The following is a 20,953-nucleotide window of genomic DNA, read 5'->3' on the forward strand; positions in this document are numbered from 1 at the left end:
CTCGGTGGAAATTCTGAGGCCTCGAGCATGGAGGTACTATCGCGCTCAGTATGAGCTACATCATGCGAGCGCGTGGCCGAGCGCTCTGCTAGGTTGTACAGTGGCGCCGATCATGGCATATTTTCGAGTTATCGGGAGAGAGTTTGGCTGCTCGTGCGAGCGCGCATCGCCCCCACTTGCTTGCTTCCACCCTCGAAGTTATCATTTTCGAAGCTGATATCACCGCAGGGAAAAACCAGGGCGAAGGTGAAAGCAAGTGGAGGCGATGCCGGCTCGCAGGGACAACCAAACTCTCTCCCGATAACTCGAATATATGCCATAATCGGCGCCACTGAACAACCTTGCAGAGCGCTCGGCCACGCGCTCGTGTGATAGTACATTGAGCGCGATAGTACATCGACATTATTCTGGCTGCTTTTTGGAGCTGTGCGCGTATTCATATCAGTTTGCACATACTGTATCTGGAACCCAAACTCAAGTTTGGGCGCGACGCTCGCGCGGCTGATCTATGCGTTACCGGGGGCAGACGCTGCCCGCGAAGGCGGTTTGTCGCCGGATTTGCCAGCGGCGGCGGCAAGGGCACGTGCGCGCATGCGCTCCTCATTCGGCCCGAAGCGCTGCTAGTCAGCAATACTTACATTGTGACGCATCACAGATGCGATCCGACAGCTCTGCGCGTGCGCGGAAGCGGAGGCGGCAGTGTTGTGGCTGTGGATGCCCTATAGTTGCGATAAGAGGAATGGCGCCGGTCGACGGTGATTTGGAAGCCTGTACGGTACTGAACGACGCGGTAGAGTATGTACAAGTGCACATGCTCCGAACTCAGTGTATTGTAAGGTGCAGCCTTGTTCTCGCCTTTTGTGTCTGTGCGTTCCATAGCGCCAAGAACTTATAACAGATTTTGTTCACTCTCTTTAGCTAGCTGTGTCCTGTAAAATTTCCTTAACACATGGCTTTTCTTCTCATATAAAATAGGTTCTTCGTATTTTTATTGATATTACGTGAAAAAAGTAAAGCCTTTACCCGCAATTGGTGCCTGAATAGCTGTCCATATTAATTCTTAAGCATTAGAAGCCAATTTATGAACATAAAGCGCGTAAAAAGCGTGCGTAAGTTGTCCGTCCGCAAAAACAGCAGCTACAGCTAATCTAAAAAAAAAAGTGCGTGGAAAATTAAAACATTACAAAATGATAAAAACCGAGGAGTAAAGAACAAAACAATAAAAAACTTGGAGGACGCTTGAGCTTCGCCTTCAAGAGTAGAACGCGATAGCGTAATCGCCTTCTCAAACGCTAGCCTCGCTTCCCTTCTCGGTGAACACTTCGACCGTGCCGCAAGAAAAGCACCGTCTGTGCGCGTAACATTGGCCTGTTTCAAACTATCTTAGAATGCCTACTGGAAGCACAGTTTCGAAGCACGCACTAGGCCCTAATTCTTCCTCATGCAAATGGGCGAAGTATTCACTACAGGTCCATAAGGCAACACGCGCAATTGCAAAGCTGCACACTTTGTTGATGCTGCTACTGATAATATTGATCAATTCTACCTGTGCGCTTTGTAATTCGCTGGTCTTTAAACGAACCACTCGTTGTGAAATTCACTTGTTTTTACACCTGGTGCGATTCCAAGCTTCTACCACGCAATATTACATGCGGACGATGCCGACACCGACGACAGCACCGGAACTTCCGCGAAACGAGCTCTTTAACGCTGTCGTGTTAAAATGAACGAACTAAGTGCAGTGCTATGCCTACAGGCACTCCTATAGTTACTTTAGCAATGAGGAAACCCTAATTACTTGTTTACATTTTATTCAAAATTAACCGGAAAATTCGATAACGGCCTTTTTATTACGAAACGCACATACCTGCATGACTGTAACTATGTTACATGCTGCACTCTGACTACAGCCAGGAAATGTACAAGTTATGAATGAGAAAAAAAAAGGGGGGGGGGGGGTGACTGAAAGCAGAGTGTAGGGATATGCTGTATATATACGGCGCTGCAACACTTGAATGTCTTGCCTTTCCGATTTTTTTATATTTTTTTCTCGCAGGGCATTCGGCATCCCAAGACTTGGACTGCAGCGGGACTGTGGAATGCTACACAAAGCTGAGAAAGCAGACTGTGAGGAATGTAGACGCCCTGCCAGGTCCGGAACCAACAGAAAGGAATCTTGCCGCCTACAAGTATTTCTGCGAGTAGGTCGTCGTTGTATTACTATAGGACCTGACGCGATAGTTAAGCGTCTAATGTGCTGCGCTGCTAAGCTGGGGGACTATGGTGGATACCCGTGCAGAGGCGTCAGTTACGGGGTGTATGGGCGTAGCCAAAGGCAGGCGGGGGTTGGGGGGGGGGGGTTCCAACCTTCCCCGGAACTTTAGGAGTTTGTGTGCGTATATATACACACGAACATAGACACACTCACGCCTACACATAAAGGGAGAGAGGGAGGGCGTCGGGAACTTTTCCCGAAAAAAATCCTGGGTAGGGCGTGGCCCCCCGGGCCACATACCCTTAGTACCCCAATTACCCGCTCAATTTTGCTGTAGAATTTTAAGTACACTGCCGGAATGAACCATGTGTAAATATGGGTAAAAACGACGTTAAGTGATGCAAGAATGACGGAATCATCACTGAGAGTGGCAGTTTGGGCTTGTTGGTATAGCACGATAATTGATGGTAGCGCAGGCTGAGGACAAGGACACACATTCCACACCACACATTCGACACAGCGCTGTGTGGTGTGGAATTATGACGATGTGTCTCTGTCAATGTGTGCAGTTAGTTACGGAGACGCCGTCTGGGTCACCCCCCTACCACCCTCTGCCTCCCGAGAAAATGGGACGCCTACAATTCAGCACCTGTAAACGTAGGTTTAGGTGCATGTCAAAGAACCCTAGGTCGTCAAACTCAGTTCGGAGTCCTCATCATTAGGGCATGCCTCATAATCACATCGTGGTCTTGGCACGTAAATTGCCCTGAATATAACATTTTTTCATATAAAGGAAGACAAGTCAGCCTGAGCCAGTGACACGCAATGAAGCTAGATAGGAACTTTATAAAGAAAGTGTTCTTTTTGTGTTTTGTCGTTTGAATGTAGAAATCAGAAGCATTTGTTCGGGTATCAAATCGAAAGCTAATAAAAAATTGCGGGTGACGATAGGCAAAGGACCAATCACTAACTATAGATTAGCGCACATCCAGGCGGACACAGTTTGTTAAAATAAGTCTGTAAGTAACTGAAGCTACGCCATGAGTACTGCACGGTAGCGTCTTGGCTCCTATTTGGTTTCTTGTTTTTATTAAGGATCTACCCGGATCCATCGGAACTAACATAAAGCTCTTCGCTGATGGCTGTACCTGCAGTGAATTCCCTCGATTGTCAATGTCGTTGTTGAGGAAGACACGGTTCGACGAGAGTAAACTCTGTTTATTTACAATATTTAGGCTGGTGCAAAGGGCACTTCCAAATGCAACGCAAAGCTCGAAAGAGCGGCCGTCGTCTCGTCTTCACTCGACGGGTCTTTTTTACCAATTCCATGTGCACGCCCGTACCGCGCACCCCTGTTTCCTATGAGGGCCCCTTTTTATTTCCATAGGCGCCTCTCTGCCAGATGGGGTTGAAGGAAGCAGCGTAGCAAACAATCGGTAAAAGGTTTTGTCACCATCAAGAAAGCGAAAAACATGCGCGAAGTAAAGCCGTTCACAACAGCATCATTTATAAAGAAATGAACTCATCGACCGATCAATTTGTCCTTAACAATACTCTAACTTTAGTGTCAGAATGGTGTGCGAAGTGGCAGCTGACTTTAAATGTAAAAAAAAAAATCAGAAATCAGCCTTGCTAAGAGTAACCTGCAAACAAAACATATCAAAATGTTTTCACAGCATCGACGACACGCAACCAACTTCACTCAAACAGCACAAGTACCTTGTATTAGTGAATTCTAAAGACCTCACATGGCTGACGACGTAAGGCTGACGACTTAACGTAGCCTTAAAAATGTTTTCTTCCTTAAAAGGCGACTCCGATCCGCTCCGTCTCAAACAAATCCCTTAGCCTATAAACTCTTCATTCGACCCATAATAGAATACGCTAACATAATCTGGTTCTCGGCCACAAATAATTTAATAAAGAAGCAGGAAGGTGTACAAAGAAAGAACATTAGTTTTGTCTACAACAAATGCGGTTGATTCGTTTCATCCTCCAAATTTATTGCACGAGCTGGGCTACAATTATTCCTAATAACGCTGAATTCGCGTGCCAAAAAAATGCTCTTCCAACTTATCCATCAACATCTTAATGTCGAGAGCTCTATATATGTTTATATCTAAGACCGAAACCAGGCAGCCAAGCCACTAACATCGATTAACATTACAGGAATACCGTTTCAATATTAACTGCTTCAAATATTCTTTCTTCCCGCAGGCTATTAGATATTGGAATAGATTATCTGGATGTATAACTAGTACGAACGATCTGAATAATTTTTAACCTTACTCGATGACCGCATTCGTACTACCCATAGTAAAACTCCGTCTATTTCTCTGAAGTACTTCAATATAGTATAATTGTTGTGTGCTTACTGAATTGGTTCATTTATATCAGTGCCATCCAAAGTCAGTTTCTTTTTGCATTTTTCATATCTATTAGTAAATTAATGGTCTATGTTACTGAATATTCTCAATATGCGCCATTTATTTCTTCTTAATGATTAGCTCCATTTAATATTGCACAAGAACGGCAGTCATATGCATTCTTACTTTGTTTCTCAATAAGTGTATTTTCATTTTCGTTGATTGCCCTCCTGCAATAGCTACCATTGGGGCTAGCAGTATGAATAATTAAATAAATAAATAAATAAATAAATAAATAAATAAAACACTCACAGTGTCCCTTACGCATTCGCCTAAGACGACTCGAAGGCGAACGACATCTTTTTCTTCTGAGTCGATGTATTGATCCTCCCCCGCTATTTCTGCACCTAGCGCGGTTTCGCACTGCCTCCAGGATCGGAGGCATTGGAAGCTTTCTGCACCTCACCTGGCTTTGCACTGCCTCCGTGATCGGCCCAGCTTTCGCCAAGCGACAATGTCATGCATGACGTTATCATATGAGGTCACGTTATTTGACGTCACAAAGTTTGGTGGTACGTGACGTCATGATGACGTCACCACATCACACTTACGATGTGCTTGTCGTGATGCTTCATCAGCTGCTGCATTTCCAGGAATGTTAAAATGTACCGTTATCCACTGGAATATCTCTTCATGGTGCGCTTGGTTTACTTTCTTGAGCACATTAGGCGTATTTTACATTGAGTAGCACTGACAATTGGGCGAGTTGGTACAGATGCATGGCTTCAAAACGGCGCAACAAGGAAGACGAAAAGACGAAAGATCACACGAACACAAGCGCCGACTCACAACTAAAGTTTATTCCATATCACAGAGCAGATTTATACACACACGTGGCTACACACAATGCAAAAAAAAAGAACAACCAAAAGCCAAAGCACGTTAACCATTCAGGTACAAGATTTCTTTATCCTGTAGCGCAATTGAGGGACAGCTGATACAAGACTGATTTTATTTTGGATGTTCCATGCCTCGATTATTTCAAGGCATCTTAATAAGACGACGCGGGAAATAATCGAGGCATGAAAAAACGTGCGCCTGCGCATTTGAAACATCTGCGAGGGCGGCCCGGGGATGCAGCCTCGCATGTCCGGGTGATGCAGGCCAGGTAGACGGTCATATGAAGGTACGACAGGTTACCGATATAACATAATAATAACAGCGGATATTGAACATGTGTGGCGCCACCTGTCGAAAAGCCCGTAAGCTTGATCCGCCATCTTTTTCTGGGCGCGAAAACGAAACTACAGCCTGTCAGATGCTAGCTGCTGGGTTTTCTTTTTGTCTTCGTTCAGCGATGACATCCCAATGCTTCGCGCGCTGTTCAGGCAACGAAGGAGCCGTGGAGATGCCGGGAACAAGGTAACATTGATTTTAATCGAATGTACAATACCGACGCGAACTTGTTTTGTCAACACGATCGGCACTGCGCCTTGGTTCGGAAACGATCGGCGTGCGCAAAAGCGCTATTCAACTTCAGTTTTTATGTCCCCGTGCAATTTAGTTGCTCGCCTTCAATATAAGCTAGACTTGCAAAACAGAATGTCGTCATAAGAATTTTAAACGCATGAATGTCGTACACGTGCAAAAGAGCATGATTGATCAACATTTGCTTGTCGCAGATCGACGAAAGCGAGGATTTACGTATATAAACATGTGTAAGGCTTCTTCGATGGCTTAGGGTGAGAAGCACATGTGCTAAAGAATCAGTTCCACAGACGCTGCTGCGCGCGTCTGCGGAAAATCAATGCCGCCACAAGAGACTCCGTCGGCGCAAAGGGCCCAACAGGCATCCCTACGCAAACTTCGCAAGGCAGTTTGCGCCGAAGTTCGTAGTCCGCATGCCGCGTCTGCCCTTTCCTTTACGCCCTCTTAGCTAGCTCTCCCCTTTTATTTTATTTTTCCTTTCCTCAGTGAGCGCGCACTGCGAACACGTTACCTAGAGTTACAGAGCCCGTACAGTTGATGGAGCTCTCTGATCTGTAGATTCTCGTACGCATGGTTCCGGTTATCGCGGGCTCTTGTATGCTGTTCGCAATTGCGCACGGTAGTGCAACGCCGCCGTGGAATGCGAAAGCAAATAGAGCAGTATTGTAAAAAGAAAAAAAGTCACAGTTTCGCCGCAACCGCGACGCAGTGAATGCGATAGCAACAAATTGGAATGTAACGCGAAGAACGGAAAGGAGCTCGAAAATGCCAGCGCGTCGCTCGAGCCCAGAGGACGCACGAAAAGAACGCACACAGGATGAGCGCGAACTATCATGCGTCACAGCTCGATACTTGAAGCGCACTGCTGAAACATAAAGCAGGACGCACGAAACGAACGAACAGGTACACGCAGGACGAGCGCGAACTAAATGTCGCAGTTGTTACTTATTTCTGTTTGAACCGCGCGCTCCTTTCGCAAACGCGGCCGCTGCAGCGAGCGAAGTGACCTTCGTACGCTCTGTGACTTCAGCGCGGACATCGCGGGGAAACCACAAGACATACAACCCCGCGCTTCAACCACCCGCCCGCCCCCTTGTTTCCTTGAGATAAGCGCACGAACGCGACCACGCCCTGTAGGGCGAGGAGCCTCGGCGTTCGCAGGAGCGGGGCGACGACCTTTAAAGCGCGCCCAGCGCGCACATCGCGCCATCTCGCTGGTGAGTAAGAAAGCACGCTGAAGTAAATGGTGTATATAAATAGCTCGCCGTTAGCATGCTGAAAGACGCTACTCTCCGTGGCTTAGCCGTCTAACGCCGAGCGTTTCGGAGCGAGAGGTCGGCCGTTAGATTCCGCGCGTCTGAAAGTATTTCTGAATTATTTTTCTTTGTGGCTTTTCTATATATACGTATATGTATGTACGTATGTATATATACATATACGGTGCATGGCGGCGGCGACGGCGACGGCAGAAATCAGCCGAGACTGTCCATATAATTGCTATCGCAATAATATGTCAAGGAAAGCACACGTATAGGGTTCAAGAAAACCGGGACGACAATGCTAAATTCACTGATAGATCACGTCCAAACGCGTTGTAAACAACCAGTGTGTAGTAACAGATCATTGCGTACTCGGGCCGCTCTCTTTCTATACAGTTGAAACGCACGATCAGTCTTGTTTGTTATGCGGCGTACCACTCACACACATGTCCATGCCTTGCATTTTTCGAAAAAGCGAAGAAACACGCTATTGTGGAGGGTGTAAAGATACCTCTGGCTAAAAATATGAGCCGGTGAAAGCAGCACAGCGTTCCACAGGTCGCGCAGAAACAACCTGGCTTCGCTATTTGGTGTTTAAACACGTGTATGTAATCACAGTGCGAAATACAACGGAGATGTATTGCAGTGCAAGGTTATCCAGGGCTGGGCAAAGATACTTCGAAATTGTATCGCGGTACGATACAAGATACTCGGGTAAAAAGTATTTGAGATACAGATACAATATACTAGCGCAATAATTTTATCCGATACGATACTTCCCAATTATATCTTAAGATACTTCGATACATTTGCAAATTTACTATTATATATCCATATAGTGAAGCAGCAAAGACCTATTTACAGAAGTGTTTACTGGAAAATTTCTTAATGCGACCAACTCTGTATAATTTTATTGAAATGCCTGTTTGTATCTCGATAGTTTTATCCTTCTTGCTGAAAGTATACTCGTTTCATTCCGAAACAACTTATTCAGATTTCTTTGGCTGTTTAACATGACAGCTCTTTATACACTGCGTTGTCAGTGGTTTTTGCTGGACACTTTTGTAATTGATGGGTGTCGCTGCTCTACTTGTCGATCAGCTAGCGGGTTGCCATCTATTTGCAAGAACACCATTACGAAGCCTCCGCACGATGTCGCGATTGCCGCTGTGCGGTCTTACCTTGTCCGTAAGCGTATTACCGTTTTCGCAATACCGCATCACCCGACAGTTGTAGAGCAGCCACGCTGGTAGCGATATTTCTTGTGTTGCATTGTTTGAAGACAATAACTACAGAGTCAGCGCTCAAAATTCATTCAGGACATAAGACTGCAATGGGCTTTCATATTCTACTGATCAGCTGGCGTAAAGCGCTCGTTAGCAACATATTCACTAACGTGCAATCTTGTACTATTTTTTCTCCGAGAGGAGTTATGCCACCCAGAAACGTCTCAGACGTATAGTATAGCGACACAAAGCGTCGCAGGATATCGCTGCTATTCACACTACTGCCACTTCTACTCGTAGCTCTGCTACCTGCTGGTTTCTAAAAGTAAAAAAAAAAAACAACAACAAAGAAATACGGTGACCTAAACAAGAAAACGAATATAGGCGAAATAGCAGAGCGGTTCCGTATTAAACTATCAAATTGAATAAGTATACACGTTTCACGTAAGCAGAACCAAATATTTAAAAAAGAAGTGGTTAATCGCGACTGAATAAACCGGCGGCATATGGTCTACCGTCATGTGGCGCTCATTGTAGTATTTTTGTAAAGCGCTGAATTGGTTAATTAACTAAGGGCAATTATGCAACATTTTCAATATTCCCTTTAGGGCCAAGTGCGCTTCGTTACGTAATAGAGCGCATTTAAAAACAACCGATAAAACTTTTGTGGCGACGTACTACATGCTGCGTGGGAAATGAAATCAAACCACGTGACTTCGCTCATGCGCTACCGTACGGCAGCGCTCTCAAATGTGCTTCCACCGAAACAAACGGCGCGCGTACCTTGAGCCTATTGCTCCTCATATATGTGCATTTAAATGTAGGAGTGTTAGTCAGCGCCGATGGCAGCCATGGCGGCGAGTGTGGAACACTCTTTTTCTGCCTATTTGCCGATCCCTGCCGGCGGCAAGTTATCTTTTCGTCCACTTTACTTTCTTCACATTTATATTCCAATTATTATGAATAACATCTCCTATACTTTCCTTGGCATTATTGTCTGTTAGTTCTCATTAATATTGTGTCTAACAAAGAAAAACGAGCCCTTAAAAGCCACCTTCTTTCCTTCATTCATAGCAAGGGTCTCATTCTGGCAGTCTTGATGCCTTCAGGTAGTATGCGAGGGATTATTGGCCAGCTGCCAGCTCGTAAAAAAGATCACGTGGTACGTGACGCCAAAAAGGCAGAAAAAGAGTGTTCCACACTCGCCGCCATGGCTGCGATCGGCGCTGACTAACACTCCGAGATTTAAATGCACATATATACCCTATAAAGTGGATGGGGGGATGTCCGCCGCCGTAGCTCAGTGCTAGAGCATGGGACGCGTTATTCGAAGGTCGCAGGTTCGGTCCCTGCCGGCGACAAGTTATCTTTTCATTCACTTTACTTTCTTCACATTTATATTCCAATTATTACAAATAAAATCTCCTATACTTTCCTTGGCATTATTGTCTGTTAGTTCTCATTAATATGGGGAGAATATCAGTGTCATATGTCCATTGTTTATTAAATAAAGCAACCGGGGCAATTATATACAATAAGCCACCACCGCACCTAGCGCTAATTGGTAAGAGCGCTTCCGGCGTTACCAGCTGTGAAGTGCGTTGATCCGTTCGTAGTGCGCGGCGTGCAGCTTCATCAATGTAAAACTGTGGTCGTGACGGGCGGCTAAATGCTTTATAGCGCGATACCGTAGAGCGCACGCCCTCAGAAAATCCCGTCTGTGTCACAATCAGAAAGAAATCACGCATTGTTTGCTCATTTATTTCTGAAAGAACTTGGTTAAATCGGATTTGGTGCCATGATAGTTTCGTTTTCGAGTGCTGAGAACACTGAGCCCTACGGGCACATGCCTGGGAAAGGCCATAGAGTTTCCTAAAATGACCTAGAGGGAACTCTGGCGCTGCGATCGTTCAGCCACCATGGGAATGATGGGTAGTACACGGATTTGCCTAGTCTTCGTGCTTGTGGGCTTCGAACGCACTTGTGGCTTTGTTTATTGCTATGTTTTGGTTTTCTTTCGAATAAAAGAATGGATCGTTGTGAACTTCGTGACCAGATTTGAATCGGTGAGCCTAGAGAAGTTAAAGTGGTGAAGTGAAACTGCCGATTTTGTCTGAACTTCGTTTTGCGACAAAGCGGATGCAGGCGACACGGAGCCAAACGGAGCCGAAAGAACGAAGTTTAGACAAATCCGTGTACTACCCATGATTCCCATGCTGGCTGAAGCGCGATGCATTGCAGCTCCCATAGACACTAGCGCCAGAGTTCCCTCTAGTAAGTATTGTAGGAAACTCTATGGGAAAGGCTACGTGACGCCATCTGGCAAAAAGAAAGGGTGTTCCACACTCGCCGCCATGGCTCAGAGCGGCGATAACTATACACTCCCAGGTTTGCGTGCACATAAACACCCGATAAGTGGACGAGGGGAAGACCGCCACCGTAGCTCAAATGATAAGAGCATCGGGCGCGCAATCCGAAGGTCGCAGCTTCGGTCCCTGCCAGCGGCAAGTTGTCTTTTCGTCCACTTTACTTTCTTCACATCTATATCAGAATTACTACCATACACTTAAAAGAGAACAATTAACGTTCTCTATACCTACCTTGGCTTCATTATCTGCTAGTTTTCATTAAGGTTGTGTCAAACAAAGCAACGGGCCCTCAATATTGCCTTGCTTCATTGATTCTCTAAGTCGGAATATTCGTAAAATCGTATTTCGTTAGACAGAGTTTCAACTGTATCATAATAATTTATTCTCTTATATTCCACCTAATCGTGCAGAAGCATTTATTATGTGATGCGGTGTTTGCGTGACCTGTATTGCATCACGTGGCTCTCAAGCACTGTGAGCATGGCCCAGAATCTTTCGTTCAGTCATGGAGAGCTGTATAGTGAGGAATACGGAATAAGGAGTTAGTTTTACGTTATTGCGCGCCTGGATACCACATATCTGGTAAATTACTATAGTTGTTGAGCAGCTCTAATGAACGTGTTCCTTCGAGTAATAACACGTTACAAGCCTGTTCTTGCGATCACGATGACAAGTAATGATAATCTCTGACACTTCCTTCATTCGTCACTCCCCCCCCCCCCCCTTTTTTTTTTTACAGAGTCCAGACCCGCTGGCCGTCACCGTGCAACAGATCTGAAGTAAGGAAGGATTGCTTCAAGCGTGCTGATATCGAAGCGCGTGAAAAAGTCTACAGGGAACTCTGGAACTTCGTTTGCTCTGGAAATGAAACTACCTGGACGCGTGAGTCACGCTTCACAATAGGGCACCATAGCGCTTTTGAGATTCTTTTCACCCATCATTTCAAGAGGCAGGTGCTCTTGATATGACGAAAGACGAAGACGATCGAGAGGGAAACAGAGGAAGAGAGAGAAAATAGCTGGTCGAAATATGGACGCCGAAATGTATTACCCTCGCAGAGAATTTATCATTACTGCGAACGGCACGTGTGGCACAGGAATCCGAGGCATGATACAAGGTTTCCGCCAAGCGCTTCTTTCTTTGGTAGCACGAGCACTGAGTGACGCTATTGTTCCCTTTGCAAGCACTTCCGGTCGAACACTCCCGGTTTTCCTTTACAAAAAGTCGTCTAATAAACAGAAATCGGTGGGGCTGGTTCTAGTCAAAGCGACACTAAAGGCAAATATTAAGTCGACGTTGATTGTTTAAATAGCGTTCCAGAAACCTCGTAGTGCTACTTTTGTGCCAAGCAAGTGCTTATTTTGAAATAAAATCACGTTTTAGTGGTCCGCATCGCGTTAGCGCACTTCAAATCACCCGCCTGAAAGCGGTCTTTCTCACGTAACTATTGCCGTGCCCAACGTTGCCCGCCTTTACTGCGCTGTAGCGTGCACTGGCGGCGTGCGCCATTCGAGCACCCGGCAACATCACATGCATGCGGCATTTTGTCGAACTTTCTGTCAGAGCGACTTTCACGAGCGTGCAAAACACACGCGGAAGTACGCGATACCGAAACTACCAAGTAGACGCGACCGCACGAGCGAAGCAGGGCGCCGGGCGAAGCGCAATTAGGCGAAAACGGAACCTTTGAACCACGCGCGCCGTTCCCCATGGCAACGCCAAAGAGGTTCTTTTTTCCACGAATCAAACAGAAACGAACAAGCAGCATTTTATTACGTCTATTCATGCACGCGTTCTTTTTATTGTAGCTAGTTTGATTACGAGTCTATAATTGTAGTCGGACTTTCTCACGTCATCGGGATCATTTTGAAAATGTCCCGCTCGTGGCGCTCATCGCGCGATACATTTAGTTCAATTTCTCGGTAAGTAGGGCACTGCTATTGATAATATTGCCGTTTTAGACGCTGTCATACATTGAGCTTTCACTCTGACATAAATTGTTATTTGCCTTTAGTGTCCCTTTAAGAGTCGTATTGGATACATATAGTATCGGAACATAACTTTACTTAAGATAAGGGCAACTAACTGTCAGGATAATTGATGAAAATTAATTGAGTGCAGTGAAAGATTGTGAGGAGCTGGGATCGTTGCGCCTCCTGGCGGAGCAGATCTCAAATACGCGCTTCTGTCTATGTGGCCTCTGACATCCGCTATGTGGCCTCTGAGATCCTCTGACAAGCGCGAAACACAAGCTGAACCCAACGGCTCACCAGGAACCCAAAGGCACACCAGGACACACGAGAGCCGTCGTGCGAGTTCCACTCGCACGTCGGGTTTCGACCCTAACCCTTGACCCCTGTGTCAAGGATTAGGGTCGCCACCAGGATTTTTCTACATAGTAACCCATCGAAATGCAACAAACTTCAGGAACCTCAAGGGACCATAATTAGTGCGGGGAGTCCGCTACCACGGCTGGTCGCACAAAATCATACGTTTGGAAGCTAAAGCCCCCGAAACTTTTTTTAAAGGCTGGAGGAACAGCTAGTTGGAGCAAAAAAAAGAAAGCGAATCTGGGTTATCGTTCCAAGTGAAAGTTTCATTAAATACCGAAGCTGGGGGCTTTGATCAACGCTTTCCGTGAATTGTTCCGCAAACACGCAGTTAAAGCCATTTGGTTTAAAGGCTCTTGCCATTATAGCTGTTTGCCTTCGTTCAAGATGTTATTTGAGACAGCTCGTGCAATACTTGGATGAATAGGCGTGTCTAGCTTGCGCCAGAGTGGTTCCGATGTTTGCATATTTTCGTCAAGGAATAAATTTATATAATAAGAATATATTACTTCCTTGAACCAAGATGTCATATGGCTTCTGTACGCTTTGAATACTGCTAGCAACAATAGAACACAAATTCTCGCAAATATTGCACGCACAGCGTTTCGATGTTATGCATTAGAAGACATGCAGCACCAAGGACGGCGCTAGGAATGCGTGATCTATTAAGCATGGGAGATATGTATCTGTTCCTGCCAGTCACCTTTTTGCTTTAGGCATGCGGAGACGTCTCACATAAATTTGGTTTGTTTTTTAACTGAGATAAACCAAGTAGCAGAGGTATTTTCTGCACCACAGCAACTCATTTGTAACAGGTAAGGGATGATGCGAAATTTTTGCAGCTGATTCAAGTCATTGATCCCGTTAACGTTTCCCAGGTTTCATGGGCATCCTGTTCTCTACAACCAATGACCCGTGCCAGGGCGCCTTGAGTGCGACAAAACAAGTACTTAACGGTGACTTGGGCAAATGCGGGTACGTATGTTTTGCTTCCTTCTCTAAGCGCGTCAAAAACGTACAGAGGCGAGAAGTAAAGCGTTTTGTCATTCCTGTCTCCCGCGTAGCTTTATAACGAAATCCGCACCAATCAACTGAAAGAAGTGAAAGATTCGTCAAAATGTCGTTTTTGTTGTCGTTACTGTTGGACTTGGTATTGATGTTGGTGTCAGATGTATAGAATACAATCCCTTGGCGTGAGCCTACGTTACGTTGAACGGTTGAGCGAAGGTGCGAACAGCGAACGTCGCGTGAACCACACTACAGCATAATCAGCGACGTCTCACCACCCACTCGTTTGTGCTGTACTACGAAAAGGCACGGACCCTTTTGTCAGCTGTGATCCTTTGTGAATTCTTTGGTAATCACAGACATGTCTGCAAGCGTACAACGTTGAGATGACACTGAGTGCAGCGCGAATTGTTGGAAATCACGCCTGGAATTTGACAGTGTCCGAAAGAAAGTTTTCTTCATCGAAGGAACTCAACTTGGTCCATGCCTGCTGCGGGAAGTCGTCGCAGGTGAACATGCGAACACCATGTTATGTTTTTATTTTGTAGAGCAGAAGCCCCAAAACGCACAGCGAGATTATACAGCTTACGCTGAGAGAATACGCAGTGTTCTACCTCACACATATCCTATCGCGACGCAATCATAAAAGCAAGTCGCACTAAACGTAACACGAATACTCATGCGAATATCGTATATACTTCCGACGAACAGCTAGAACATGCGTTGGGTGCACGACATGAGTGTCCCTGATTACTGTTCAAACAACCGCTTTGCTTTTGGTTTTTCTTTCGACCCTGCTTTGGAACGGGCGCCATATGCCGCTCAGGATTTGGCTGTCATTCAATATTCGAGACGCGATCGTACCACATTGCATAGGCATACGCGTGCCAGAATAACGACGGGCTCTATTGAGTTCCCGCTTTTAATTCACTCCTATCAAGGTCACTTTGAGCCCGTTTTACGCCGACGTGTAAACAATTATATTAGAGCGTCACTCACCAAAACGTGATTTTCATGACCTATAGAAGGTGTGGGGGCGGCAGTCGAGCAAACACGGCGGCTGGATCCAGAATTCCGTGAATGCTCAGCTACAGCTCGGTTAGATCAGTTTTCTCAATTGCTATAATAAATCGCACTGTATTGTTGAAACTGCGCATCTTCCTTTAGCCAGTCCCTTCGTAGTCGTTGCCGTGCAAGATAAATAGACGACGTAAACGAAGTCGTCAGCCTATACTTGAAAACACCTACCGTAAGCACATACGAAGCCGCGTAACGTCTCAGTGCTTGTCCATAACGTTTATACTGGTCTCGGCGTCTGCCATGCAGAGTTGCTGCGGACGCCCAACTAAAACGGTCTATTCTTGGAAAACTAGGAGATTGGAGAACTTCAATCGTGTACGCCGTATACAGTGACATATACTCCTTCCAGCAAATACCTTAATTTTCCTTTTTGCTTGAAACAGGGAGTCGTCAACGCATGCGACTCATCGCGGTGACTGGCAAATGTTTTCAGTGCAGAGATCTAAACGACTACTGTATTAAATACTCTCACAGTTAAACGAAAGCGAGTGCTTACAAATTCATAATCTTATATGGGGCTACGAAATGCAGGGCTATTAAACTTGCACTGTGCGAAAACGTTGAACGGTTATCCGCGAAATTACGGACACTTTTATATCGACCGCCACATCACTTCGCCATGCTAATGGTGCTATAAGACGGAGCCAGCAATGCGACCAAGAACGTGAAAAACATGCTGCAGAGCGTTCTAACTAAGTATGCTGTACAATAACAAGATTTAGTGCGACAGAAACATGTCTCGTCACTCGTCCGAGGGCTAATTTCCGAGCCAGCTTAACGCTGAATGCTGATTTCATTAAAGTCGCATATCGTGTTAGTGCAAAGCATGTTAAGCTAGCGGCAACCGTGTCTGCTCATAATCCGCATCGACAGGCAATAATACTGTATATATTTATAACCTCAGCAGTGTACGCAACTGTGTGAAGGAAAATACTTTAGAGCCTCAGTTAAATATCATAGGAACAGCGCGAGAAATATAGGGAGAAAAACAGAGATAGGAAAGAGCGCTCTCTCTTATCTCTCATGCTGTTCTTCCTACATTTTTTGCGCTGTACCTGCGATATTTAGCATGATCCAACAAGCCCAAATCAAGCGTTCGTTGCAGCCTTAGTTGCACACCAATTAGCGTTGCCAGTGCTTCGTCCGACAAGAAAAACACAAAAACAAAAGTTGTCAGATACTCGAAGAGAAACCAGTCATCCGGCTTAAAATTCCGCAAGCCTACTGCTATCATCACTGTTATAGGTCCGCACATCCACATTTTCTGAGCTCATATACACCAGGTGTTTTTAAGAAGACTAATTATTACTTAGGTATAGGATTTCCGACGAAAAAAGAAACTTTCTTCAAAAGTAAACTGTCAGCGCACGACGCGTGATTGCTCTTCTAATATAACCTGAATATAACCTAATATAACCTGAATATAACCACACGGGTCTTTTTAGATGCGAAGCAGCTTTTGCGCAGGACTGTGTCCGTAGTTCCATTGGGCACCGTCCCACCTAGCATAGCCATCTGAGCGCGCGCTCGCGCCAAGGAGAAGTCTTCTTCCTCTTGTTCTTCGACCGCCTTGATGATGATACGTGCAGAGCATTTTAGGGGCCCAGGCTACCGTATGCTGTCCTAGCTTGACTTAACGCAGACAAAACCATGTGTGCTGGCACACGCTAGCGCGTTCGGGCTTGTGTTAGGGGCTGGGTAAGACGCTATGGCCTCTCCCCCTTACACTCTCTCAGCAATCATATGATGGCGTCGGGGAACGAGATTCTGCAGACGCGCGATGAACCAACGCGCTGTATCCAAATCAGTACGCGCTGGCAGGTTCGGGCCTGTGTAAGGGGCTGGGTAAGACGCTGTGGCCTCTCCCCCTTACACTCTCTCAGCAATCACGTGATGGCGTCGGTGAACGAGATTCTGCAGACGCGCCATGAAACCGCGTGGCGTGCTCTAACAAGAGTTCGGGACGAGTAACAGCAACAGTAACTACAGTGAATTCACGGTGTGCTCCACATGCAAGGACGCGTTAACATCGGGCGAGGTGCCCGTGATGAACGGAACTTTAAGTCGACCCATGAGCTGCTTCGCATCCCCACATGGTTACCTTTAGTGAGAGATGGTGTAATATTTTTTTTTTTTTGCATTTCGCTCAAAGGAAAATGCGGCCGCCGAGTCCATAAATCTAAGTCGCGTCCTCAAGCTTAGCAGCGAAACTCCTCAGCCGCTAAGCTAGCCGGATGCGTGGTCACTCATATATGTTTGCGCCATTGGTCATTCTTTACGACGTCCAAATAAATGTGTTAATCTAAGGTTTGTCACCTGGTAGTAAGCGCATGCCCGTCCTTTGAACGCACGCTTACGCGTTAGTAAGCTAATGATTAAGTAGCAAAAGTGACTTTACTAAAATGCTAGCGTCGCATTTTAATAGTTTCATCGCTTTTTTTCTTGTTGTTGTTGATTATCCCTACCCACTTCGTGTTCAGTTTGCGATCTCAGGATAATTTCTTCACACTGAAAGTCGCCGATTTTTTGCCCACACACCGATCAGTAATTCTTACTACCCGTACCCGCTACAATTTTTGCCGGCGTTATTCACTCGCGTGATGAAGATACGTGGACATGTAGCGAAACAATTTTTTTTAATAATATACCCATCGCAAATACAAGCGTGAGACCTGCGCAGCTCAACGCGACGAACAGCACGTAATGGCGGCGAGCATCAGTACCCAGCGCCGCCCCAGTATTTTTCGTTGTTGCGCGTCTCATCTAACTCACGCATGCGCAGACACCAGACAAATACTGACAACAGCACCGAGACGTGTTATCTCCTTAGCGGACTGCGCAACTGAAGAGCACTTCTTGAATATACGGCATACGCTTTCACGGAGGTTTTACGAAACCTTACCGTACTGTTGTGGGAGAAGATATACGAACACTTGCGCTGGAAACTAATAGCAAGCAACCGCGGCTTACATAATAATCAGCGCCGTTACTTTGTTTGCCATCTCGATCGTGTGTTCGGCACGGCACCTGAGAGAATACGAGAATACATAATGAATTTGTACAAGTTAAGTACAATTAGGTTGCTTCTCGTACACTCATCGCGCCTCCTTCATTTTTCCAGAACGCTGAAGCAACTGTTCGGCGAGTGCCTATCTCAGAAGAGCTTGAAGACCGACATTCTAGAACCGGCTATGGAGCTTCTCGACTGCACACAAAAGGAACCTGTCAGTACCAGTAAGTACGCAAAGCGTATTTTTATACTCCCTTCTTGCTATTCGTAAAGCTCGTGGCGTTTTATAGTATGGCAATATCTACTTAAAGACTCGATGGAGCAATCAATCATTTTTTGCAACTGCAATCAATTGTAACTGCAGTCACTTGGCTTATAATCAGCGTATCTTGAAGTCTGCCTTAGGACGCGTGCATTGAAAAGGTGTCCATCTCCACTGCCGACGTATACTACAAAGATCCCGAAACGTTTGGAACATGTGATACAGGCCCGTATAGCCAGGAGGGGGGGGGGCAGGGGGTCCGCCCCCCCCCCCCCAAAAAAAAATTTTGATGACACATGGTGTTTTATCGAAAATAAATCGTGAAAAAAAAGATATAAACAAAAGGAAGCTGTAGATCGGCAGTACTAAAGCCTATTCAATAGGCCACTGGCACGCAAAAAGTTCAGTAAGGCCTTAAACGATTTTCGCTGTGCGACAGTTCAGGTCGGCATTCCAGCACTGACTGTTCCGACAGGGGTCTGTCGTCAAGGCGGGCCAACACAGCAGCTAGCGACAGTCTGTGCGAGCTGTAGCGAGGGCAGCGACAAAGAACGTGTTCTATCGTTTCTTCGCTGTCACACTGGCTGCAAGTAGCACTCTCTGCCATGCCGATTCGGAAGGCAAAAGATTTGGTGAAAGCAACACCAAGCCACAGTCGACAAAGCACCGTTGCCTCGAGTCGAGAGAGTCCGGACGGAGGCCGAAGTCGACGACACGGGTCCAGTCTATGCAGTCGTGTGTGCTGTAAACTTGGTGTGTTCCACAAGGATTTTATGTCTTCATTGGCAATCTCTCGAATTTTCATCGCAGCATCCGTTCTTGATAACGGGATGGATTCTTGTACGCCGTCTTCGTGTGCAGTTCGAGCAGCAGCGTCGGCATGTTCGTTGCCCAATATGCCGCAGTGACTTGGAAGCCACTGAAAGGTGATGTCATGCCCTTGAACGAAGAGGTGATGGAGCAGCTCTCTAATTTCCAACACGAGTTGCTCGTGAGGTCCACGGCGTAAGGCGTATATCAGGCACTGTAAAGCTGCCTTGGAGTCCGTGAACACGCTCCATTTCTTGGGTGGTTGGGTGGCTGTCCTTTCCATCTTTCTTTCCCTTTCCCCCTCCCCTTAGTGTAGGGTAGCAAACCGGATGCTACAATTCTGGTTAACCTCCCTGCCTTTCTCTCGTTTTATTATCTCTCTCTCTCTCTATAAATCGTGAAAATAGGCGTTTTTCTCAAGTAGTCAAGGTTTTCAGCAAGTGCGCCCCCCCCCCCCCCCCCCCGAAAGAAATTCCTGGCTACGGGCCTGATGTGATAGCTCCAGCTGTCTGTTGGTGACTGTTGACTTACATTTTGGTCGCCTGTATCTTGCAGCGATTGACGAAAGTGCACTGTTGCTACAGCATCTTCTTCTCCGCAGCAACCCAGCGAGCACCGGATGCCCCCGCTGATCCGCAGTGCGATAGAGAGAGCGCCGCTGACTGCCTCAGGATGTCTGTCAAAGCCCTGGAAACCTCGATGGGCTTCGAAAACAGCGACGCTCAGGCTGGACAGAGTGGCTGCACGTAAGAGAGTATGAAATGCCTGATTCGCACGTTATGCAATCACTAAAAGAAAACTTCCCTTAGCGTGTTTAACTTATTCGACTATCATTTTTTTTATTCGACTTTATTAAAATAATCAGTTTATTCATACTGAGATGGGCTAGTTGGCTGCTGGCACGATGAAGCATAAGGTTAAACTGGTGCTTTTAACGACGGGACAAGGAAAGAGTACACACAGTCTGAACGCCGAATAAAAGGCAAGGAAGCCTGTGGTGGTGTCTTGTGTGCACAGCCTCTCCCACCGCTTGAAGAAAGTGGCTGGAAAGGGCGCCGCTCTCTTTGTTTTCTCGGCACCAGAAAAGCTGGCCAGAATGTGCAGAGCAGCGAATAGTGCATGCACATCACAGACGTGCTCGGAAAAGCACGCTAGGCGCTTCATAAGCAGCCAGACGGGAGTCGTCTAGCGAATCCCACTCTCCTGTTGCCAAGTGTTACGTGGGCCAAACCGGTAGATGCGTTAACGACCGCTTGCGGAAGCTTAGAAGAGTGGTTGTTTGGGCTAGTTGGTTTTCCATTTTGTTAAGGTGGTGTCACCGGGGGGTCACCTAGCTGACCCCTGTAAAATGTATCTCCGCGACGGAAATACGTCAGTGAAGTCTTGGTGAACCCCGGCATGAAACGCTTTCTTGTTAAAAGTTCTGAACGCTCAGCCGCCCAGAGAATATCCCCCGTGATCTTTGAGAAGCAACACCCCACTACATCTGAGAAACTGTAAAAACACCGCAAACAAGAAGAATCGGGAACT

At 46.3% G+C, this 20,953-nt stretch overlaps 1 protein-coding gene across 1 annotated transcript in view; it reads left to right on the forward strand.

The window, feature by feature from the left end:
* Positions 1-20,953, forward strand: part of LOC119394473 (uncharacterized) — a 49,608-nt gene that overhangs the window by 19,567 nt on the left and 9,088 nt on the right. Inside the window, exons 2-6 of the mRNA XM_037661777.1 lie at positions 2,057-2,201; positions 11,663-11,805; positions 14,132-14,228; positions 18,463-18,575; positions 20,025-20,169. Coding sequence (XP_037517705.1) covers positions 2,057-2,201; positions 11,663-11,805; positions 14,132-14,228; positions 18,463-18,575; positions 20,025-20,169 — 643 coding nt within the window. The remainder of the gene's footprint in view (positions 1-2,056; positions 2,202-11,662; positions 11,806-14,131; positions 14,229-18,462; positions 18,576-20,024; positions 20,170-20,953) is intronic.

Source organism: Rhipicephalus sanguineus, chromosome 1 (assembly GCF_013339695.2).
Source record: "Rhipicephalus sanguineus isolate Rsan-2018 chromosome 1, BIME_Rsan_1.4, whole genome shotgun sequence".
Taxonomy (NCBI): Eukaryota; Metazoa; Arthropoda; class Arachnida; order Ixodida; family Ixodidae; genus Rhipicephalus; species Rhipicephalus sanguineus.